Source organism: Aptenodytes forsteri, unplaced genomic scaffold, assembly GCF_000699145.1.
Source record: "Aptenodytes forsteri isolate BGI_AS27 unplaced genomic scaffold, ASM69914v1 Scaffold136, whole genome shotgun sequence".
Lineage (NCBI taxonomy): Eukaryota > Metazoa > Chordata > Aves > Sphenisciformes > Spheniscidae > Aptenodytes > Aptenodytes forsteri.
The window spans coordinates 3,440,338-3,464,722 of record NW_008796111.1 but is presented as its reverse complement, the minus strand read 5'-3'; the positions used below and the strand labels follow the sequence as shown (position 1 = coordinate 3,464,722).

Below are 24,385 nucleotides of genomic sequence, written 5' to 3'. Positions count from 1 at the left end.
TCCCCACAGCGATGGATGGCCAGCGGCTTCGTCTCCAGGTTGCACTGCGACCCACCCGCCACCCGCCCGTCGCTGGTTTTGCAGTACACGTGCCGGATCATCCTGCCCAGCCGCCGCTGCACTGAAACCGCACCAGGCACGGTGGGCAGTCAGCGGCGGGGAAGGCAGCATGGCTCCATCCCCGTCCCCATCCATGCGATGGGGACCGAGACACCTCCGTGGGGCTCAGCTGCCTCCCCAACCCCACCTTCCCCAAATCATGGAGGGATCACTGGGGCTCAGCTTAAAATAGCTGCAGGGAAGCTCAGCGCATCCTTCCCTGGGCAGCCCTGCCGCAGCCAACCCATCCTGCGGCCCCATCATGCTGGTGCTGAGCAAAACTCAGCATCTCCTCGGGCCAGGCAGGATGGGAAGCGCTGCAAGCAGAGAACCCCGGGGTGGCTCTCGAAGAGCTCAAGGCAAAGGGGACCAAGCAAGTGGCTGCAAATATTGCCCCCCTCCCCTGCAAAGGGGCAGGCAGGCACTGCCCCGAGCGCCGGTGGACGCAGCGAGCGCTCCCCGGTTCTTTTGGGGCCACTCTCGCAGAGACATACGGTGTTTCACAGCGCCGCTGCTGCCATGGAAACTACTTATTTTTAGCTGATGCTAATGTATCAAAACCTGGGTAAAAATAGCTTGGGATGGAGGGGGTCTCTGTAACAGAATTGTGCAGGAAGGGAAAAGGTGGGGGGGAAGGGAAAGGGGTGGGGAAAGGAAAAGGTTCATTTTCTGGGCATGAAGCATCAGCATTGCCAAGGTACGCCACGCAGCAGACAGATAAGGGGATTCTGACACCCACTAAGGCCCTCAGCCAGGTCTCTCGGGGTTTAACCCCCTCCCGCACCCCATTCCCCGCAAGGGAGGAGCCCCAGGGAGAACCTGCCGGGAAGCCGTCAGACCCCCCGGGATGCTGGATCACCCCCAGTGCTGGAGCCCATCTGGCAGCTCATCCCTGCCCTGCGCAAGGAGGAGCCTCGTGAAGAGGAGGGCTCAGCGCTCACAAACACTATCAAACCCCAGTGCTGCCACGGGCACAGAACCGGGGCGGTCGGTCAGGGTGACCGAGGGCGGACACGCTGGCAGGCAAGTCCTGGTGACGAGACGGAGACTTGAGGTGACACGGGGACTAGGAGAGCCAAAGCGGCCGAATCGTTTGGAGGTCGGCTGCGGGTGCGGGCTGCCTGCGGGTCTGTCAGAGCTGGGAGCTGCTGGGGAGGATGAGTCCGACCCCAAAACTCCCAGCACTGGAGACACAAGCAAGCCTGCAAGCAGGGCCAGCTGCAACGGGTTGCGATGGCCACTCGGCTGGCCACCCCGGGGGTCTCACCGGTCCCCAGTCGGAGACGGTCCACTGCCGGTCGCAAGGAGGTCCGGTGCAGTTCTTCTCGGCCAGGGGCCGGGCGCTGGCGTCGCACAGCTTCTCGTCCTCCGAGCAGCGGATGTCCCGCGTCACCACGCTCCGCTCTCCGCACCGGGCTGAGCACTGCCGGGAAGGGACGGTGGGCACGGCGTCAGCAGGGGCTCCCGCTACGGTGGGAACTGGGAGCTGCTTTCTGGTTTTGTTTGGTTTGGTTTTTTTTTACATTTTTAACATGAAACTCTCAAAACACACACTGACACTGCATAGGCAACTGTCTGTAAAACAATCCGTAGCAAAGCTGCCCCTCTTTCCCAAAACCCCTCAACAGCTTCAGCAGTCAGGTTAAGGTGCAGGAGGGCTGTATCCTGCCCGGGTGCTGTGCAAGCTCTCCACCGGGTGATGCCAGATGGCAGAGGGTGAAAACCCAAGGCACCAAAAATGCCCGATCAGAGCTGAAAAGTTTTAGCTGTCACTTGGAGACAGGGTGAGATCTCCCTCGCCTCCTTCCCAGGAACAGCCAGCTCCTTTCCACCTCTTTGGAGAATGTTTTCCCCAAACCGCACAACTGAGATTTTTTTTTTATGCTGTGGATAAATTTGGCACCGCGCAGCCCCGTGACATTATTTAGAACTGGATTTGAGTTACTACAGTCTCACATACGCACATTTGCTCCATGCATAACGTAAAGCAGGGAAAAGTGTCAACAGCACAGCGCTCAGACGCACCGTGCTGATATGTTAATCCTCAGATCCCTGAAATGTACTTTTTTTTTTATGCCTATTTCCCCAAGCCAACTTGGCACCCTGCTTCAGATGGGATCCAAATGAGATTAGCTTTGCTGCTGGCTAAGAACGAACTACTCCAGGACTGTCTCAAGCAATCTGTCCCTGACACATGCTGGAGGAGAATACGGATTTCTGTAAAATAAGCCACTCTGCTTTGCTACGCCAGTCAAAATAACGCGCCAGCACGTGCACTGGGAGCTCCTCTCTACCCAGCTGGGAAAGTCAAAACATCCTGCAACACCAAGGAACACACCAGCCACTCCATCGGCTCGAGGGAAACGACTCACCCCAGCTTGAAGAGGAAGAGAGATATTTAAATTATGACCACAAAGTGTTTTGGGAGTCTACCAGGAGGAAGAGTCTGATCCCTCGTGGTGTAAACCGTGGGGCAGGTTTGCACCCGCAGACAGCTTGGCTCAGAGCTCAGTCTGCTCTTGCTTAGAAGGGGTCTGGGCTTGATTTGGGCAGCAGGAATGACATTTGCTCCTTTGCAGAGTGCCAATGAGCGTGCGGGCTCCAGGGCACAAATGCCACGCTCCGCGCGCAGCCGTCACCATCCCAGCAGGCTGGCGGTCCACGCTCCGCGCGCAGCCGTCACCATCCCGGCAGGCTGGCGGGGGCACCCTGGGCGAGCTCAGAGATGGACGCAGACCCGAAATCTCACTCTCCCCATGCACACCCGCTTCCAGAAGACATTGAAGAGGCAGGGCTGTTTCCTAGCAATGCATGGGGGCATACTTGTACCCCTCCATGTGCTTTATACGTTCGCTGAGAACCATGCTGGGTCCCCCTCCCTGCACCACGAGCGTCAATCCAGTGCAACACCAGTGGCAGCCAGGGGACTGGCTCCTGAGCCACCCCAGCTCAGACACTGGCCCCGGCTCCCTGAGGGAGCGGCACTGGTTTGGTCGTTTCCACGGGTTTATGTTTGCAAGCGACATGCCGGAGCACTGGCTGCGTCTGGAAATGAATTCAGGGGCACAAACCCTTTCACAGGTTGTTTTCCCAAGCGAACCGATGAGCTAAAACGGGAGCAGCACCGCACCGCCCCAAACCATCTTCCAACGGCTTTAGGGATCTGCTTAAGGCACAGCTAGGAAAAGGTTTAATTCTCCATGTGGTGCAGAGAAATGGGAGGTGAGGAAGGGAAGTTTATAGGAACGTAATTCACTTGTGAGGTGGGATCTCCTCCCTGGCACCTTGCGGGTTGAAGAGGCTGCCAAGCAATAGTGGTGGGAGGATCTCCTGCCCTATCTCAGCGGGCAATGCCAGCACCTTATGTGCGGTCAAAGACTGCGAGCGACCAGTGGTGGTGGCCTCCCCATCCTGGAGGGGACCCAAGGCTTCATTTTAGGGGGAAAAAAAAAAAAAAATTACTGGTGCATGCTGGTCCACATGCAATGACTGCAGCCAGTGTCCTAAAAGGCAGAGCCCCTGATGGCCACGGATGAGTTTCACTTGGAAGAGGAACGAAGAAGCGCAGGCACATGTGCTCGCCCTCAGCACTGCCAGGCCAGCAGTCCCCGGGGACTTACCTCGGACCACTCCGACATCTCCCACTGGGGCCCGCAGGCCGGGTTCTTGCAGACCTTGCGCTCGTCCGGGCGGGTGATGTCAGCGGACTCGCAGAGGTCACTGTAGACAGAGCTGTCGAATCCCGGAGAGATCATCTTCCAGCAGCGGACGATGCGGAACTGGTAGCCCTCCCCGCAGGTGCGGGAGCACTCGCTCCAGCTGCTCGTCTCCCACCTGCGGAGGCAAGAGAGGCCATCGTGCCGGGCACAGCTGGACCCGGGCTGGAGCATCCCACGGGAAAACCCTGCCTGCTCTCGGCTGGAGGGAGACGGCTGCAATAGGAATGAGCTGTAGTCAGGCTGCCAGCTTGCGAGAGGTTTTCCCACGGGATGGGATGTACTAACAGACAGTGGTTTCACCCAGCAGACCTGAGCTCACGCCCGCAGCGGCGGATGCTAAAATCAGATTGATGAGAGGAAGGAGGCGCCTGCACGGTGAGGCACAGACCGGTGCACTCGCTGCCGAGCGTTTGTCGCCCGCAGGCTGCACGCTCCCTGGCTGCAACCCCGCATGTGCCAGCACATTTCTCTGCCATGCTTTTCGCCCACATTTGACCGCTCTTTTTCGCCTGATCAGCTAAAGGACAGAGAGGACACGACCATCCATCACCTTGCAAATTCCAGCAATAATGTCACACAAAGCTGCTTGTGCCCCGGTGGGACAGACGTTCATGTACCACCATCAGTCTAACTCTGCTAACCTCATGCGATGGGCTGGAAGAGCTGGGATCTGCCCCAAGACGCTGCCTGCCCCTTACTGTCCCCTGCCACTATTGTCCCGACATTGCAAGAGGAGAGCAGATTGTAAACCAAGACATAAAAATTCAATATTTTTTACAGTACAGTAACATTATAATAATTCTGAATTATAGAATAATCTAAAAAATATAAAAATCTAAATGAATCGGAAATCACAACTCCTCTGGACATGCGGCTGCCCATCCATCTCCCAGGACCACCCGCTGCTGCCGCTCTCCGAGCGGGAGAGCCACATCCCCCGGCTGCACGCCGGCCTCGTGCCCCGCATGGGGCTCCAGGCACAACAAGCAGCTGTAGGGAGATGTCACACATGTAGAGGTGCCACCTAAAAACAGAAGGGAGATGAAACCAAGGTCTTTCCCATCCAGGTAAGGCAAAATTCTCTTGGCGCTTTCTGTTGGAAAAGCATTGCCAGCCCGAGCAGCATTCCCATCTGCCTGTGCGCCAGTGAATGTGCCCGGCTGCCCCGTCTGAGTTCCCAGCAGCTCCTTGGTTTACCCACCGCCGAGCTGCAATCACCGGTAAATCACAGAGCAGCTCTCCTCTCTCACAGTGCAAGCCCACGGAGCTGGAACAGCACAACTATAAAGAGGGGCGGCTTTATAAAAGACCAGTGGGATAATCTAAGCATGAAAATAGCCCTAATGCTCGTGCTAAAAAATTACAAAGTTAACGCAAATAGAGATTAAAGCCCCCATGGTGTCTACAGGGCAGGTATCTTCCCAGCAGTAGCACCATCCACTTCCCCACACTTCTCTTCCCTCAATTGCAGCCTGCCCTGGCTTTCAGCCTTAACGTGCAAGGTTCGATGAGATCTTACGCTGCAAAGGGCACGTGCTTTCCTCCCCCGTCCTCCTTCACAATTACCCGAGGCGAAAGCAAGCACTCTCCAGGGACCAGGTGCCATACCTGGTCCCCGGCATCACTCTAGTCTCGCTTTGCACTGTTCACAAGTGACGCCATTCCAGGGCACGCACCAGACAGCTTTTCTTCTCCCTTTGCCCTGTCCGTAGTCTGACACCACCACAGTTGTCCTCCCTTTGACAGACACGGGTCTGTCCTGCCCGTAATTCCTGTTACTCGCAAACCTTCCAACAAGCACGCCCCGTGTTACAAACCAGCAGCGGAGGTGCACGGAGCCGTACAGCCTGGCTCCGGACCGCAGTCATGCTTTTCGGTTAGAGAGCTGCATCAGAAGGGAAACCTTCTGAAGGACTTCCAGCACGGGTTCCCCTCTGCACCAGCTCTTGCCCTGATACAAGCAAACCTCAGCGATGTTTAGGATGCAGAAGGGACCAGAGGGCTGGATCCGTGGCACAGTTTGCAAGCCCGGCCCCCCCACCCAATTCACACACACATTCCTCCACACGCTGGCCAGGGCAGGATACTGCCTGTATCGTTAGAAGCTGGACTTGATGGGAGCTGCAGATGCAAACTCTGCCAGGATTTATGGAAGTTTTGACCTGGCAGCTTGAGCTAAAGCACTCAGGAGGACAGTCTTGCCGAATCCTGGTGCAGTCCGGGCAGATGCAACTGGGGGAGGAGGGACGGGGGTGCTACGGGCCATCCCTGCTGCCCCCCCCACCAAATCCACGCCGACCCCCTCCCCCAAATACATCCACGGCAGAGAAAGCGCGGAGCCGCCCAGGAGCGCCCTGTCGAGGTGGTACCTTGGCTGGCACTCTCTCCCAGCACAGAACTCATGGACGGGCTCGGGACGGGTCATGGCATCACAGTACGTATCATCCACTTCGATCCCATCATAGCGAACACACATAGCATATGTGGACATCACTCCTAGTTTCAAAGAGAATACATACACACAACAGAGGACGCTTGGTGATTTTGACATCCAAACTCTGCTCTTTTTTTCTTTTTCTTTTTTTTTTTTTTTGGGGGGGGGGGGGGGTTTGGTTTTTTGAGCTGCATTTTCCAAAACTTCCTCCCGATGGAAAGCAGCAAGCCGGACTTTCTGGCCTGGAGGGTGGATGCTGCCGGGAGAGGAGGACCGCGGTGGCCACCCAGCCAACACAGGCAGCGCGGCTGAGTTTGGCCAGCTCCAAAGGCGGGCACGGCCACCCCTGCCAGGGCTTGCCACCAAGATCAATATATGACTAACACATTTTTATAGGAAACGCTTGGGGCAACGAGTCTGCTGGGCAGCTCCCTCTGCCTCGCAGCCATCAGCTCCCACCCTGCCGGGCTCGTGGGTGGAGGTGACAGAAAATAGTCCCCAACCCACTCCATCCACCCACTCTCTCTATAGGCATTACACCCCGTTTGTACCCGGGTGCCCCCCAGGTGCACCCAGCACTCCAGGCCAAGGAAGGGCTCCCAGGGGTTTTGCAAGGAGGCACCTGTCCCTCTTGCTCCCCTGCCGAAAGCACAGGCAGCCAGTGTCACCAGACCGAGACCTTTTCCCCCGCAGCCTGCCGTGCCAGAGTAAATGTTGTGAAGTCCATTCTGGGACCTGGCTGGGGACCAGGAGGCTGCTCTGGCTACAGGTAACAAGAATTGCAGCTCTTGGGAACATATGGTTTACGTGAAACTAAAAAAGATCTACAGCTCTTGACATGGTATTGCTTCTCTGCGATATGTCATTAAGAAAAGGCAAAGAGAAAGGAGAAATTTAAGTAAAACCTCTCTCTGCTAGCTGCAAACCAGGGCAGAGCAGCCTGGCACGGTCAAGGGGGAAATTTGTTCGGAGGGGATCAAAGAAGTTAAAAACGTCCCAGAACACGTGGCTGACGAGATCCCGGGGAAAGGGACGGCTTGTGAAGCTCCTGCTGCCAGCACGCTGCGGTATGTGTCTGCTGGACAAGAACAAATGCTTAAAAAGTCAAATCCTTGCATTTGCTCTTTTAAGAGATGTCCCTTAGATTGCAGTCTCCTCTCTCCCCCTTTTTTCCTTCTTTCTAATTCCAGAAGCACCATAGGATCTGGATTATTTCAGGGATGGTGCCGTTGGGGAGGGGTGCAAGCGAGTGCATGACCCACACACGTGCTTCATCGCAAGTGATGGGCTCATGGGGGCCAGGACCCCCTGACCAAGGAATAAAGGAGGAGAGAGATCAGGTGGCTTGAAGCTTTTCGGGGGGTGCAAAAAGGGGGAATTTATGCAAAAAGAACACACGCTCGGTTTTGATATCCCTGGCATCTATACGTCGCTGTTCCAGATTTACACCCTCGCAGCCGAGATCAGGCTCCAGGGTAGAAGGAGTGGGAGAAACAAAACAAAAATCAAAAAGCCAAATGCTATTTTGTTTCCTGCCAGAGCTGAACAATCTTCAAAATTTCACTCTGTGGGGAAGCAGCTGAGCTTTTCAAACCCCTCTGAACGGTCAAAAAGGGGAAGAAGGAAAAAAAAAAAGAAAAAAAAAAAAAAGAGGCAGTATGCTGAGACTCAGCACAGGTTTGGGGATCCTGCCGAGCCCCAGCGCATCCCCGCTGGGCTGGGAAGCGAAGGCGACGTTCAGAGCTCCCCGAGGGAGAGTGTTTTGCAGGATGATGGACCCGCTGGGCACCAACGCCCGGCCCCTGACGTGCCCGCATGGTTGGTGGGCTTTGCACGCCGTGCACCCCGGCTCCTCTCCCCGTGTTTGCACCCGGGTGGAGTGGATTCGGGGTTGTGCTAAACCAGCTCCAGAGATCGCGAGATCCCCTACACATCACCAGGTCCTTCCCATCCCTAACAGACATAAAAGTGACTCACACACCAGGTGATTTCAGCGGTTGTGCAGAATTTGGCTGCTTCTTATAACTACCTGTGGTACATGTAGAGCTGCAGGGTTCATGGGAGGAAAGCTTCCACCTGTACATGTCAGCAGCACTCACACCTTGGCCCTTTCTTAACAACTTCAATCTGTTTCTAGCGATAAGCAAACGAGAAAACAAAACAAAACAAAACAAAAAAAGGCATTTACAAGGCGAGCGGTGATAGGCCACGTCAGACACACACATCTGCCAGCAGGCTGCAGTTCGGTTGGGTTCGGGTTTGGGAGGGGATTTGCTTTGTTTGGCGGTTGGGTTCGGTTTTTCTGATTTTTTGGGGTTTGTTTGTTTGTTTTAATTGGTTTGTTTTGTTTCACAACATACCTGTCCTGAGCCCCAAGTAGAATCCCCAGCCCGGTTAGAGGCAGAGCTTCCACTGTCTAGAAATAGAGAGAATGGGATAAAAATACCCACAAGAAGAAACAATTCAGAATTTAACAAAGTTTGCATTTTCTGCTCAAATACACCTGGCCCTCGGCATACAGCGACTAAAGGTGCAGTATCTCCTCCCCTGCATCTCCAGGGCCGGGCACGCCGACTCGTGCTGCTCAACGCGGCAGAGCTTTCGGCTGCTCAAATCTCAGCAGCTCACTCCTTCCGAAAGCCTACACGTGGCACAGGAGTTTATAAGCTTGCTTCTCAAAGCACACGTTGCTTTTAAACGCCAAGGCATGCCATTTGCCTACCCGCTGCTTTTGCCACTCTTGTTTTGTTTTGGTTTATTTTAGATAGGTAATTTGCATCTCTCACATCCACGCTGTGCTCAACACGTAATGCCATCGGGAAAGGAGTAACGGAGTCAGCCTGGTGTACGAAAAAGCATTTGTCAAAGCAAGAATAACAGCCTCTCCCAGTTCAGTGCATCCTATATGCTGTAAGGTTGTAACACATCAGGGATACTGCACCTTTACAACGAAAGGCTTCAATTCTGTTCTCATACCTTCGTTCAAACCCTTGAAACGGCTACACTGAAATAGCGTACAAGGTTGTATCCTGACATCCAGTTGTCTCTGGCCTGGCGAGATATGCAGCTTGTATGATTTCTAGGCAGCAGAAGCTCTGAAATTGCCTTATTTAGTTGTTCGTAAGAAAAAGTTGAGGTCCAGTCTATCAAATCAACCTTTAGAAGGACACTGTTGAGAATCCAGCCGTTTCCTTTTGGACCCACCCTCCTTCCACCGCCAGCACTGAGCCTCCAGAAGGATTAAAAACAACAACAATCTCATTTTCCCTGTTGATTTTGCCTCTGTCAGTTTGGCAAATGGTCGCTTCCTGCATTTGAAATGGAACTGAAATGAATGTGACTATTTTTTGCGGAAAAATAACAACCTCGGCTCACTATAAATAGTGCTTTATCTTGCCAAAACAGCTCTGCCTGGGGACCCACATCAGCCCCTGATTCCGGCTCAGCCCCGGCTGCTGTCAGTGTGCTGCCTGCTGCCACCCAGCCAGGAGAGGGCTCACAAGATGACAGTTTTCAGTAAGATCCATTAAAACAGAGTCAACATCTGGGTTTTGTACTTTAATTTGCCTGGAAAACAGGGTATTACCTAGATCCTTCGGTCTATACCCTGCTCTTGGAGGCACCAAATAAACACCAAGTTATCCTGTGACCGGGACTCCTCTCCCTTGAAAGGAGAAAATAAGCTTCAAATTAAACTTTATACTACATCTGAGGACAGAAAATCTTTCAGCAGTGTTCCTTTAATGTATGTGATCCTAAATAAAGAGCTGCTTCTATGCGTAACAAGTTCTTTCCAGATAAATCAGACATTTGGTCATAGGGCAGTGTTTAGCTCTCTCACCATTTCAAGCAAAGACAAAACTGTCATTTTGTTCTCCTCTAAATGCAAACAGCAGCACACTGTCCTACAAAGCTGGTGGGTTTTTCCTCTTTTATTTTTTTCCTCTTCATTATGAGCTTTATTATAAAGTCAAGTATTTTCTTCCCTGCCTGCACTTTGCTTCTGCTTTTCAAGCAAGCAACTGCACCGAAAATTAGCATCGGTCCCTCACCCCCGGCTGAGGTCTGGGCTGCCTGTCTTCCCGAAACAGTCCCCGTAGCAGAAGAATGATCCCAACGTGCACACGAACACCACAGATCAACATCCAGCTCACATTTCTGTGTTTTATTTCAGTTTTTATTTTTAAGTAAAGGGGGAAACTCATGACTCCTATTGCAGGATCAGCCCTGGCTGCACACCGCAGCAGGGCACAGGGTGAAGGACAAAGGGTACCTGGATCTGCCCCAGCATGCCACGGAAAGGCTTTAACTGCTCCAGGGGAGGAGAAGCATCACAGCACCCCTACTATGGCACAAGAGCCACCCACCCGTCCCCATCTCAGCGGGACTTGTTCCCAGAGAGGAAATATAACACGCCACGCTGGTGCAAGGTGCTCGTATACCTGATAACTCCATCCACACTAACAACTACAACAGTTTAGAAAGAAGTAAAATGCCCCACCTCTAGCCAACACCGTCCTGGGTGTACAGACTGGCTGGTTACAGTCTGCAGAGATGATCCCCCCCTTGTTTCCTCATTTACAGGGAATGAAAATGAGCCAAAAGCCACCGTCCATCCCAGACCGAGCCTGGGAAGGATTTAGGTGGTCTCAGGTCCAAGCTCCTGCCCAAAACTAGGCTGACCCCAATAACAGACTGGGTCCCACAGGGCCTTGCACAGTCCAGTTTTGCCCATCTCCAAGGATGGAGATCCCCCACCCTGCCCCACTGCCCTTTTCTTCAGTGCAGCTTCTGGCTGTCCCCTCCACCGCCCTTCCTCCTGGAGGAACAAGTCCAATCCCCAAACTCTTCACATGCCTCGTGCTCCAGCACCCTGCCCGTGACACGCCAAACCCCAAACCACATCCTGCCGTCAGTATGGGCTTTATCCTGCCGTGTTGGGTGCCAGCAGGAGCTTTAATCCTGGCCTCAGTGAGCTGAGCTGGGGCTCCTCATCCATCATTCCCACCCAGGAGATACAGATTAGTGATTAGTGTTACGATTGCAACTAGGCTTGAAGTAATAAAGAGTTGGGGGAGCAATAAAGGCCTGGGCACAAGCAGGCTGTCCCACCACAATCCCTTCTGCCCCATTCCCTGGAAGTGAGGATTGCCCATCCCTGCGATGGTGGCAGAACAGCCGGACCCCGAGCCCGCAAACATGCCCGTCTCTCCCTCCTCCACAAGCGCCCACACATGCAGATGCTCTAACTGTCAATGACATTGTGGGATTTTCTGAACTGCCGGGGTGGAGAGCAATGCCTCCATGCAGTGGGTGAAGCCCCTTGAAATGAGGTGCAGGTTGTTTTGTTGCCTTTCCCCCCCACACTAATTTTATTTTTTTTTTTTTATTTAAATGAAATGACATGCCTCCAAACAGCATGTGTCCTGCACCCCAGCTGCCCCACCTCTGCCTCCACCGACCTTTCAGCCACCCTCCACGGCCCCTCGAGCCCAGCCTGCCACAGCCAGGGAGGAGCTGAGCATCTCTCAGCCCAGACTACAGCCCCAGCTGGGCCTGGATGCAGCCTTTTGGCTAGGGCAAAACTTGAACTAAACACCTTTTTTTGGTTATTAACGTTTAGATCTGAAAAGTTCATATTTTATTCTAGAGTGGGGGGAATAAGAGGGAACACTGTAGAACAACCAAGGGAAGAATGTGGGGGAAGAAGAAAGGCAATGCTGGGCATCCTTCCTGAAGGGGTTTAAATCCCTGCCCTGCGTCTTCAATAGAGGGGCAGCCAGGGATAGTGCAAGGAGCTTTTTAGCACCACAAAAAAAACCTGCAGTGGAGCCACTGACAGTCTTTTGTGATTATCCTGTAATAGCCAAGCTGGGGATAGCGCAAGGAGCTTTTTAGCACCACAAAAAAAACCTGCAGTGGAGCCACTGACAGTCTTTTGTTTATCCTGTAAAAGCCAAGCTGCTCTGAAGTTTAAAGCATGTAAAGGTCCCTGTATTCCCAGAGGTAGGAAAAAAGGTCCCTGTATTCCCAGGAGGTAGGAAAGCGTTAGACCCTTTTAACAGCTCCTGCGAGAGAGGTGTGGGTTCAGGGTGCCAGGCAAGGCCACCCAGGGAGCGTGGTGGGGACCAGGCGAGCCCCAAGGGCCAGGGCAGCCCCCTTCCTCGCCCCCAAGGCACGGTCAGGCAGGGGAGCCGACGGCCCTGCCCTCGCCTGTCAGAGTGCTAATGAAATGCCCGCTTTGGCAGCTGAAGGCAAAGTTTCCAAGCCAAGCCACAAGAAGAGACGATAGACTCAAGCCCTTGGCAATGTTTTAATGTTCTTATCATTAAGAAGTTTGTTGATACATTTGGCTGCATGGACATTTTCTTTAGCATAAGTTGCTTTAGCATACGCTAGTATAAGTTCTGGGTAAATACAGCTAACTATAACCAGAGAGCATCTGCTCAGTGCTTTGTATCTTCTGAAGCTCAGCATCATAATCCATGTTTTACTGGTGGTGAAGACTGGGAGACAGAAGAGTCAAAGCAGCAGAGCCAGGAGGAGACCCACAGGGGAGGCTTAGGTGCCATGAACCCCAAACAAGCCGTGGGGGTGCACAGCAGGACCCAAACCCACAGTTGTGGGTCTGGGACCTGGATGACTCCCAAGGCCCTGATTTCAACCCCCGCTATCCACAGATTGCTTTAATTTGTGGCTGCTCCCCAGAGAGCCCCAGGGCACCCCAAAAGACCCTAGACACAGACTTGTGGACAAGCACTATCCTGAGACTCCCTTTCACCCAGCCCATCCTTGCCTGGATGAATTCTGCTGCTAAAGATAAGTTAAGCCTTTTTTTACCTTCCCACTACATTTTATAACACTACCACTCCAAACCAGCCATTCAAGGAATCCTGAAGTGATGGCCCTAATATCAGTCAGTGAGCTGCCACTGGAGAGCTTTTGATATTCTTGTCAGAGCAGTGACTAATTGCACTGCTTCTGCATCCATCAAGGTAGCAAACCCAGACTACTTCTGCTGGAAGCATGTTCCTGCCAACACAAGTGAGGAGGATCGTGGGTGGCAGTCAACAGGGTGGGTAAAAAGGGGCCAGGACCAACTTCTGCTGCATCAGAACTCGGAGGAAGGGGCCTGGGGAATCAGAGCAGGGCATCAAGAGATGACGAAAGGAAGAGGCTTCTTTATGGCCACGGCTCTGATAATGAGCTACGAGAGGCAGAGCACAACGCACAAGCTGACAGCCATCAGCATGGGCTTGCCAACATCCGCACTAAGGAGGGCAGTGAGTTTTCCTCTTGCTTAAATGCTCTCTTGACTTTCTGCTCCCAAACCTCTGGCCCTTCCTTCCAAAGAAACCCCCGACAGAAAGCTTTCACATACATCATCCTACCCCCCACTTACCTTCTGACTTCCAAAGCAGATAGAAACCATGCAATGGGGTCTGCATTGAGTACAGGGCTATTATGAGTCAAGAACAGCAACAAATAGGATTGACTATAGTTAAAGACATGTCTCCTACCTTGCTTTGTGGGTTCTGTTCCCTTGAGGGCTGGTCATGGTGACAGTGGCATTTGAAAATGGCGTCTCTGCAGATGTGTTGATGGCTTTGCTGTTGCTCAGCTCCATGTAGGTGCTATTAATGGTGTAGGTCACAATACCATCAGTGTCCTCGTAGTCAACATAGAGACTGTCAATGTGTGACCCCACAGAGTTGATTGGGTCTCCCTGGGCAAAGATGCTGTTCATGGTCATGTTGAGCACCAACTCCTTGGAGTCTGAGGTCTTGTCCAGCAGCTTGTCTGTGATGGCGTTCTCCGAAAGGAATTCCCTGGAGGTGAACCTGGGGTCGAAGTCTCTGTTGTCATGGTCTGTCTGGTAAGTAGACCTGGTTACGTTTGAATCTAGATTGGAGCCAACAGGGGGAAACAACAGTGACAACCACAAAATGCATTCAGGCTGGGAGGCGAAAGCAGCCCGGAGCAGCGGGGGCACGCCGGAGCCTGAGAAGCCACCCAGGAGGCTAAAGGCAGGAGTTGGGGTCTCGGGGAGGGGGAATCTTATGGGGTTGTACCCCTTTGGGAACAGTGTACAACTCTGAGTCTCATCCTGCTGTCATGTGGGCCAGGGGAGAGCTCAGTACCTGCCAGCACTGCCCCAAGCAATAGCAGAGGTCAGAAAGGAAGATGCCCTCCTGGCCCCAGAGCCCATGCAGCCATGCTGGGAAAGCACTCAAGGCAGTTTGGTGGTGGGATGCCCAAGGGACTGCAGTGGGAAGGAGGTTGCTGGGGGCTGGACAAAGGTGGGAGGCGATGAAAGATGTTGTGTCGGGGACCTCTGTGCACCCAGGGCTCCCTCCTGTCCTTGGCATGAGGCAAAGCACGGCAGGGCACCAGCGGGGAGACCTTACCTATGACCACCCCCCCACCCGCCAGAAACCAGAACCTGAAGGGCAAAGAGGATTTATGAGCAGAGACGTTTTTAAGAACTTTCCAAGGTTTCCAAAAAACAAACCAGCAGAATCACCAGAGGTAGAAACAGAGCGTTTCTCAACAAGAGCTCTGAGAAGCAGAACAGTGAGGCCCAAGTCTCCTCCTTACCTTGGGGTTGTTTGCCCTTCAGTTTTGGCTCACAGTCAATTGTTTCTGCTCTTTCATAGACCTCATTGGTTTCCTGACCTTTGCTCAAGTTTAAATCTTCCTCCGTGTCCTGCCTTCCAAACACCTGGTTCTCCAAGTCTATCCTTTCCCTGGAGATTTTCCCAAAATACGTTGCATTGTGCTGGATAAAACCCAATGGCACATCTCCATCAAACTCTCTGCTTTCTTCACTATCTGACTCAGAGAAGGTGTAGTAGATGGGCTGCAGATTTTTTGAGTGTGGCTTCCTCAGGAGGGTGTATTCAAACGTGATGGATGGGTTCTTGCCATTTTGATTCCAAACCTAGCAAACAAATTAAACTATTAGCGGATGCAGTAAGTGTATGGCACGCAAAGCTTATGATTCATCTTGGACTTGACAGTTGGTGAGCATCTACTTTGCTGTTTCCAATCTGCTTTCCATCATACTGCCAACTTCTTACAACTGGAGCCCAGCCCGATTTTCCAAGGGTTATTTGGCAGCACTGCCCTGGGGATTAGCCCCAGCTCAGGGACTGGGAAGCTGCTGAGCAACCAGAGACTTGGGAGAGCCACTTCAGAAGTTATTGACCATCGCTTGCAAACCCATTTTTTGTGGTTTTATGGTGAATGAGGAGCATGCACACACACCCCTTCAGCTACTACATCCCCACTGGGGATGGGGACTCACAGCTGATACACTACAACATCTTTTACTGGTCCAGTGCTTTATAAGCACCCAAGCAGCCATCCCTTCCAGAGGAGCCCAGAGCTACATGGAAGATGGCAGGAGTTGGGCTCTGGCTGGCTGCCCAGAAGAAAAATTAAATTACTTTCCTTCATATGCCTAGTTTTAGATGGTTTGCTTTCAAGAAAGAGTTGGGGTTTAAGTTTTGTGCACTTATCTGAGTTGGGGTTTAAGTTTTGTGCACTTATCTAAGCTATCTGGCCCAATTTCTTGGTTTTTTTTACTTTTCCTCCCAGGTAACTTGGATAAAAACACCAAGGAGTAGAAGAGAAATCCCCCCACAGCGCCTGAGGCATCTTCTCCCTGCAGAGAGAGGGGTTACCAAGCCCACATTCATTATTCACAGCCCTGCCTGCATCCAAGAGCACTGACGCAAATAAAATAGGTTCGTGCAAGGAACTGGGCACAGTCACTGCTCCCACTCCCCTCCTCAAGCTGCCCACAAAAGCTAGGAAACCATGGCAGGACCCTGCTCCCGCGCTCACCCCTTCCTCGATCCAACATAGATTTTCCCTTCCCCATCACCCCCAGCCTTGCAAACTTGAAAAGTCAAAGCACACCATTATATTCAACCCTTGATTTGTCGGTCCTTGCGCAACAATATACTCTATGCCGGTCTCATAAACATCCATGGGCCTGCGGTACTTGAACACCGTGCCTGCAATGTTGAAGTTCTTCGGACTGTCAACTTTATAGTTCCCATTGAAGAAATAGTACCCAGCTTCATCAGCCACAGCTTCAAACAAGAGAGAAAAAAAAACAGTGCCATCACATGTAAGAGCAGAAGTATGCAATATTGCCACTTGTTCATTCAGGGGATAAAATTATTAGAGGGTCACAGTAATAAGACAAGTGTTTCTCCCACATTACAATGCATTGTCACCTATTTCCAACACACATCATGCGAGTGTGGGCCGAGAGTTCTGGGCCATGCATTGCATGCTCCTGGGTATGTGGCTTACACTAGTCCATGGCTCCTCTCACCCTTTTGGCACTAGCAGAGCATGAACATTTAATAATCACAGCTCTGCAGACAACAAGCAGACTGTCAGATGGCCAACAGCAGGAGTTGCCTCCTTGGGAGCACTGGGCTGATGCCACCTGACCCAGCAGCGACTCAAGACAGCTCATCCAGAGCTAGCCCAGGAACTGTACTAAATCAAGCCTTTTTCATTCAAGCCTTCCTGCACACGGCCACGAGCCTCTGAGGCAGCAGAGCATGACGGTAGCAAATGTGCTTCTCTTGGGCAAGTCCAGATTTTTTCCACATTCCTCCTGAGCAGCTCTGCCCTCTCCATCGTGAGATGGATGGCGTGGCCACCAACACTTCAGCGAGGCAACACGTAGGTCACATCTCCTTGGTGCTGTTGTCACGTGGCCGTTGCACATTCCCCAAGCGGGAGAAGATCAAGGGGATCACAAGAAAGGTGAAGTCACTTGGCTATCTCTGATCCGGCACCAGTGTGCTTGTCATACCACACTGAAGCAGCAATAACATCGATTGCTTTAACGCAGAAACTGTTGGTCAAAGTGTTGATATATACAGCCCAGGTGCTCAGAATGCAGAGAGGAGAAATGCGCTGGCTTACACAACGCAGTTGTGATTTACATTGACTATGGATTTAACTCATGTCTGCAATAAAACTACGTTCAGCTTCACGTTGGAAAAAGCATTAGCTAGTATAGGCATGCATTCTAGGGAAGTACCAAGAGGTTATACACACCCAGAACATCTGCAGATTTTTTCCGTTCTACTATCTGGATATCCCTTGCTCCAGCAGGAATGTGCGTTACCAGAGAATAGCCTACGGGAAACTACAGATTAATGAAAGGAACTTTGTAACAAATAATCTGAACGAAACACCCGGTAGTCAATACTGCAATATATCAAGCAAACTGGCCTTGATCCAAAATTATTTTTAAGGCGTTATGGATTAAAAAAACCACCTAACGTTGATAACCGTTAGGCTGCAAACAGGACCTTATCGATAACAGAAAAGAAAAATGTGTGAATTATGCATCCTGGTTTATGGTGGAAAAACACAGCCAAGGGGGGAAAAACATGCAGTCCTTACATGCACAAATATCACGTTTAGATAAACTGGTGTAAGAAAAAGATATCTGAAGACTGCTTTGTTAACTAGAGAAGCTGTCCTGTGGTTCAGTATTGAACCCTGCACCAGCCAGTCTTCCAAAACCCCAGCAAGAGATCACATCTTGTTTCTCCTCCGACTCCCCTTTGCTTAGCACTAGGTAAGTGATGGGACAAGTCCTCCTAAGGCCACTGAAGTTCCTGCAGCTCGCTCCATCTTAAACTGATCCTCAGAGAGCATTAATCACTATTCCCGAGTTAGATTGCTATATTTAGGACAAGTAGGTTCTGTTGCTTTACATCATACTCATTTCGGAAATCCTGGTCTTTCAAATGATTTGTAATAACAGGAAGCGAGGATATTTTATTCCTAGTCTTACTGGGTCATGAGAAAGAAGACTAAAATAGACGCCAGCCTCTTGCATAACCCTTTTGCACCATTCAGCATCAGAGACCTCATGCTTCTGACAAGCGCCACGCAAAGTTATGGTTTTCTTTAAAGAAGGCTTTCCCTGCCCAAATTTACAAGAGGCACTGACACACATAGAACACGTGGGAAAAACTGAAGCAGGGCAGTTGGTAAGAGGTGAAAGCAATTTACCGAAAAAAAAAAAAAAAGTACATTTAAAAAACCAGCCCTCTGATACAAATAAAGCAAAGGGAACCCAAAAGCCTTACCAAGATGAGAGTTTCCTTTCCGGTAACTGCCGGTCACATGAGTGCAGCTGCTCCCATCTCCTTGGCAAACTCCACATTTATCCAAGGTGTGGGTGGAAAAGAGAATGCCATCGCATCCAATCGGCTAAAAAAATGCACAAATAGAGTATTGAGGGTCAGGCAAATGTCGCACCCATTGTAATTTTCTGAATGCTACTAACAATATTTTTGCTATAATGTTTAACAACCTCACATTTTCCAGACACGCAAACCCCTCGGAAATCAGTGTATTTGCAGGATGTTCCATCCCGAGCCTGAACCATTAACTGTCTCTGACCATCCACAGTGGTGCAATGGAGGTCACAGGGCTTGCTAGAAATGTGAACATAGTCATCTAAGGGGAAAGGATATAAAGATATATTCAAAACAGCAGAAACACAATAACTTTCATCCTACCAATGTCAATGAATCTCTGCCAAGCTAAACAACAGCAGCAACAGCACAATTGCACAGCAGCCAGCAGTTCAGAAGCTACTATCTCTTGCGTTTCAGGCTGGACAGGAGATCGCACTTCTGACAGCGTGACAGCCCACCGCTGCAAACCTTTGCACAGCCAGGCAGTCCTCTCCGCTGCCAGGAATAGATGCACCTAGTGATGCTAGCGGTATCGCTAACATCAGCCCAGGGGATGCACTGAAGCGGTAACAGCCACTATTCTGTGCAAGGACTTGCAGTAGTGCTATACGTACACATCATTACACAAAAACATGCATGTTCACATATCAACATTTAATACACGAGTTAAATTAACTTCGATATATTGTTATAAATACACGTACACGTAAGACTATATTCAAAACCATAGCAGCCTAAAACATAAGAACTCTTCCATGAACATACACTCAAATTGGACTTAATTCGCCCTTTGCTTTCTGCAGGCAACTGGCTGGCTGCACCCACTGGCGCAGTAGTCCCACATTTTATAATATCCACAGGAAGCAAATGACAAATTCATATTTGCATCAGAAACCCAATGCTAAGTGTTGAACTCCGCCAACTAGCGAGCGGTCATATACCCACTGGCCTGCGTGCCCAAGCAAGACAGCATCAATGTCAAAACATTATTCTGCAAATCCCCCAGGAGCCACGTGAACGCCTGCTAAAAAACAAAACAATTCACTGTAACTATTCCGGTGAATCATCTTGAAGAGCAAATATGTTTAAAGAAATTGTCACCTTGCCATAGGAAAGGGACCAAAGCAGCCAAGTAGCTATAGCTAACCAGCCTGCCACGGGCCAAGTTCTACCACGCTGACCCTGCCAAGAAGGCTGGAGAGACAGGGGCTTTTTTCACATAAAAGGAGGCAACAAGTAATTTCATGAAGCGTAATTGTTCTTAGGTATGTACAGAGACCCCTAAAACAAGAAAGTTGCATTAGATCCCATCTCTATTTTTAGACACCCAAATGGCACTGTGAATCTGAAGAACCAGCTCTCAGGAGCCTCCTCCTCAGGAGAAGGGTCCTGGGTTCCCAATAGCTCTAAAAATTGGCCATGATTTTTGTCTAATGCTTGATTTTGATGGGAGTTAGGTGCCTAAAAACTAACTAAAATCTCAGTCTCTGACTCCCAAGTTATTTCTGCAGTTCTGCGTCGCTCACCCTGAATGACCAAACTGACCGGCTGCATCTCGGTGACATTTGACAGAGCACGTGAAGGGTGTGGGAGTGAGCAAATGTCACCGAAATGCAACGCAGCCAGTAACGGCCCCAGCTCAAAGGACACTTGTTTGGGCGAGCCGGGCTCTCCCTGCCAGCACAGTCCATCACCCCATGCTCTCGCATCCTCCTCCAGCCTTTCAGCCCTCTGGTCCTCGGGAGCGCCCCCCCTCTCTCGCCCCCTCCCCCACCCCCCCCCCCAGCCATAAATTCATCTTGTTATTTTATTTTCAAGCTACCCTTCAGCTGCAAAACACACCTTTGAACTTGGGAGACAGCTGATTGCATCTCTGAAAAAGTCACTTTAAAACAGCAGAGGAGGAGCCTTCCTGCAGGCTATAGCATCATAACTATCAAAATATTTTGGCTAAGCATTATGAAACACACAAAGAATGTCTTGTTACCAGGATATAAAGGTTTCCATTGATACGTTCTGCCGTTATACACATGGGAGTTAAATGATGAACACTGCTCCTCTCGAAAGCTCCTTCCGTTCGCAGGGCACTCCTAGAATGGGATACATTAATATCCTGATGAAAACAAAATGTGGGAAAGGTTTCTGGCACATCTCGACCGGCTGCAAGGAGCGTTTCCATTGCCTGCCCCATCCAGAGCCACATCCTCCTCCTCCCACTGCAGGGACAGCCAGGAGAAACCCCCCCGGGAGATGGTGCAAGAACCACCCGCCGGGTTTTATGGCCCCCAGTGCAGGAAAAAGGCCCAGAGCCCCGACACAATGGTGATGGGCACCAAAGAAGGGAACTCCAGTTGCTTAGAGGGGCAACGGGATGACAGCTACAGGACAAATGGTGTCCCCTCTCCAAGGGGCCCAGAAATGCCATTACACGAAGCAAGTATGACTTTCCACATTTTGTATCGAGTGTTCCCAATGAGAAAAAGGATATCCTTACTTGTACTTTGCAGAGCTGGTATCTTTTGGATGTTCCAGTGCAAGTTTTATTAGCCAGCCCACTCACTGACTTTCTTCTGAATAAAGAAATGATGGTTAGACAGGGGTCAGAAACCCTTCTTCTCCCTTTTTTAAATATATTTGTCCCCTGCTTCTGTAAGATTGGTCTCCACGTAGCAGAGCCACACAGACATCTATCACAGTCTCACTGGAGTTGATAGCAAAGGTCTCTCTGACTTTGTTACCTGCAGCATCAACTCTTCTTACTACAGCATCCTAGGAGGTATCATGGGGACGAGGGCCTGGGGACAAGGTTTGCAAGGTGCCTTCTGGCAACCACACAGCCCGGAGAGGGCAGAGCCATGCACAGAGCAGCCAGGATCAGCAGGTCCCCAACCAACCCTGCACCACAGTGTCCTCGCTGCCGTGCCCAGAAGCCTTGAGAACGGGCTTACGCTATGTCTGCTGCCCATCTGCACTAATCCTTGCAGGAGAAACTTCAGGGCCAGCACAGGAATAGCTTGGCTGGTCCTCCTGGCAGGGATGCCCAGAGCACAGCATCCTCATGGCAGCATGCTCAGGGACATACTTACCTTCTGCACAAGCAGGGTCTGCCAGACATCACCTTTTCACCAGTGCTTATCTACTGAGCGATGACCTTCTGGATCAAGTCTACCTCCAGCAAGCTGGAGTTCCCCACACCCTGGCAGGTGGGCGCCGTACCTCTGCCGCAGGCAGTGCCTCTCCTGGGACTTCACGCCTCCCCCGCAGGTCCTGGTGCACGCCGTCCACTTGGTCCACTCGCCCCACCAGTACGCGGTGACGTCTGCCCCTTCCTCCAGGCTGTTGGAGGTCTGCGTCAGGTCCTGCTTGAAGGATCAGGCAGGTGGGGGAGAGAAGCAGCAGTCAGCATCCGCACCGCAGAGCCTGCGCGGGTGGCCTGAGGGCATCCCCCGCCCAGCCCGCCCTGAGGAACAGGGCATTTCCTTCTCCATCTGAGGTCAAGTCTGAGATTTCCATCTCGCAAGAAACCCTGCATTTTTCCAATTGTGTTTTCATTACAAATTGGAATGAAATGGCAATATTTGGGATTCCTCAGGAAAGGAAATGTTCATTGTTTCGCTCAGTTGGCAAAACCGAGCTCCCAAACAACACTAAACCCTCCAAGTCTTTTGGTGCTCTCTGACTCTTGCTCCACAGTGAATTCAGGGAGCTGAAGAGCCAGCTGCAGCTGAAAGCTTCAGCAAACCCTTGCAAAACCACTCTGCAGCAGGAGAGCATGCCAGTGGATGCTAGCAGGCTGGAGGACCCCATGTGCTCTCTTTGCAAGTACGGGTTTGTCACTTCAGGAGGGTCCTTGACACCCCCACCCCCCACCCGCTGCAGGCAGCAGTGTGACCATGCATCAGAGGGCAAAGGAGCTGCTCCTCCGGCAGTGTCACCACCACATGCCTGCACTCGGCAAGGCGTTCGTATCCCTTCGCAAGGGGCACAGAACCTCCTGGGGGGTCCCAGCTATTGCTCATTGCGGGGGGAGGGATGCATTTTTCCATCCAGAATCACCTGCTGGTTAGGCGAGTTTTATTAATTCTGTGTTTATTGGGAAAGGGATAATAGTGTTCCATGCAAAGTAAGTGAAAGCTCCAACCACTGCAGGGACCGAGGAAGCGGTGCTCACCCAAGAGCAGGGCATGGCCTTTCAGAGCCCTGGAAACGATCCATGCACGCTCTTAGCCACAGAAGGTACAACTTAGGTTGAGCCCAGACTAAAGAGCTAAGCCAAGTCATATGTCCTCACGCTTGCTGGAGACCTGATGCATGCACAGACCAGTCCTGCAAGTCCCAGGGGTTACCCATCCCAGACACTGCACCATTTTAAAGCCCAGAGACCCCCCCAGTGAGGCGACACGCTTACCTGAGCTATCACAAAGGCAACGTTGCCCACAAGAAGAAGGGCCAGGGTGCCTTTCAGCTGGGATCGTGCACTGATGGAGATGCTGCTCCACCTCCACTTAGATATCTTCATCCTAGAAAGCAACCAAACACCGCGCTAAGCAAAACTCCCATCCAGCCCCATTGCCCATCAAGAGCAGGGGCTGCTCTGCAGCCTGGGTTACACAGCACACGTCTTCTTCAGCATTCCTGGTCAGCTAAGTGACACCGACCACCAGTAACTGCAAGGGCTTGATCCTGAAGTTATATTTAATTAGTGGAAGCATTAACACGGTACAGGTTCACATGCCATCTCAGTTGCTATCTTCCAAACCACAACTTTGCACTGGTTCCCAGTGGCTGCACCTGATACAACCAGTGCGAGCTGAGGCTCCAAGCCTGTCTTGGAAGAGAGTGTGGCTTACAAAGCAAGCATTGCACAAGAGGCAGCGAGTAACAAGAAGTGTCCCTGGACCTGTAAAAGCAGTGCATTTAAATATCCCCATTTACAGAATTGCTCCTAGAAGAATGAAATGAAAGGTTTCATAAACAAAAACAAAAAAAAAAATGCAGTTAACAGCCATTACTTTTCCTTTTTTCATTTGTTCCACTCTAATTGCCACTGATTCCCAGGGAAGAAGCATGTTCTTATAGAAAAGAAACCACCCGCAATTAAAGAGCAGAAATGAAGTATCCCAAGTGTGAGCCTTTCATCTCTTTCTCCATCTGCCTCATGAAAGAGAGTAACCCAGAATGGCATTTTCTTAAATAAAACCCAGCTCAAAACCACAATATGTTTTATTGTGAACCTCACTGCAAGAGCCAGAAAGGAGCAGGTTTCAGGAAATCATGCTTCCAGGCAATCAAAGCAGCTCATGTCTGTAAGAAAAAGAAAAAAAAAAATATTCTCCCCTAAGCTAATTTCCCTTGAAAAGTAACTAGACAGTATCTTTGGGAAGTAGGGAGGTGGGAGAGGTGCTGCTCCTGGGGAGAGGGGGCAGGACTGCAGACCTGCAACATAAAGAGCTTCTTTCCTACCCTTTTTTTCTTCTTGCAAGGGCTTTTGTAGCAGTTTTGGAAATGCAGAATTGCCGGCAACGCCAGCCCGGCTTTGGTATCTGGCTTAGAGAAATTACCAGAGGGCTTCCAGGTCCCCAACTCCGCTTTGCGATCGCCCCAGGGTAGAGGTCCAGCATGCAAAAGACACTTTCCAAGAGGCAGATCCATTGATTAATGGAAGCCCAGAGCGCTTGGCTGGGGATCCCGGGGACAGGTGGCTGAGACTTGCCTTACACTTGGTTTTCATTAAGGCTTCCAGACACTTCTGACTCAAAGCCAATAACAGAGCTCGCTCAGAGTTTATCCTAGAGTCGGTCAGAGCTGCATGTTTCAATAGAAGAAAAATTAAAGAAGGGGGGGAGGGATGTCGCCGACAAGCATCGCGGAGCCGGTACCGGAGG

At 51.2% G+C, this 24,385-nt stretch overlaps 1 protein-coding gene across 1 annotated transcript in view; it reads right to left on the bottom strand.

The window, feature by feature from the left end:
• Positions 1 to 23,019, bottom strand: part of ADAMTSL2 (ADAMTS like 2) — a 27,141-nt gene extending 4,122 nt beyond the window's left edge. Inside the window, exons 1-14 of the mRNA XM_019474068.1 lie at positions 22,909 to 23,019; positions 21,717 to 21,859; positions 20,995 to 21,070; positions 20,488 to 20,590; positions 18,614 to 18,759; positions 18,387 to 18,510; positions 17,341 to 17,421; positions 16,177 to 16,352; positions 14,851 to 15,193; positions 13,773 to 14,154; positions 8,282 to 8,385; positions 6,188 to 6,314; positions 3,720 to 3,933; positions 1,367 to 1,522 (exon numbers count right to left, since the gene is read on the bottom strand). Of these exons, the coding sequence (XP_019329613.1) occupies positions 1,367 to 1,522; positions 3,720 to 3,933; positions 6,188 to 6,314; positions 8,282 to 8,385; positions 13,773 to 14,154; positions 14,851 to 15,193; positions 16,177 to 16,352; positions 17,341 to 17,421; positions 18,387 to 18,510; positions 18,614 to 18,759; positions 20,488 to 20,590; positions 20,995 to 21,070; positions 21,717 to 21,859; positions 22,909 to 23,019 (2,286 nt within the window). The remainder of the gene's footprint in view (positions 1 to 1,366; positions 1,523 to 3,719; positions 3,934 to 6,187; positions 6,315 to 8,281; positions 8,386 to 13,772; positions 14,155 to 14,850; positions 15,194 to 16,176; positions 16,353 to 17,340; positions 17,422 to 18,386; positions 18,511 to 18,613; positions 18,760 to 20,487; positions 20,591 to 20,994; positions 21,071 to 21,716; positions 21,860 to 22,908) is intronic.
• Between the last annotated feature and the right edge of the window lie 1,366 nt (positions 23,020 to 24,385).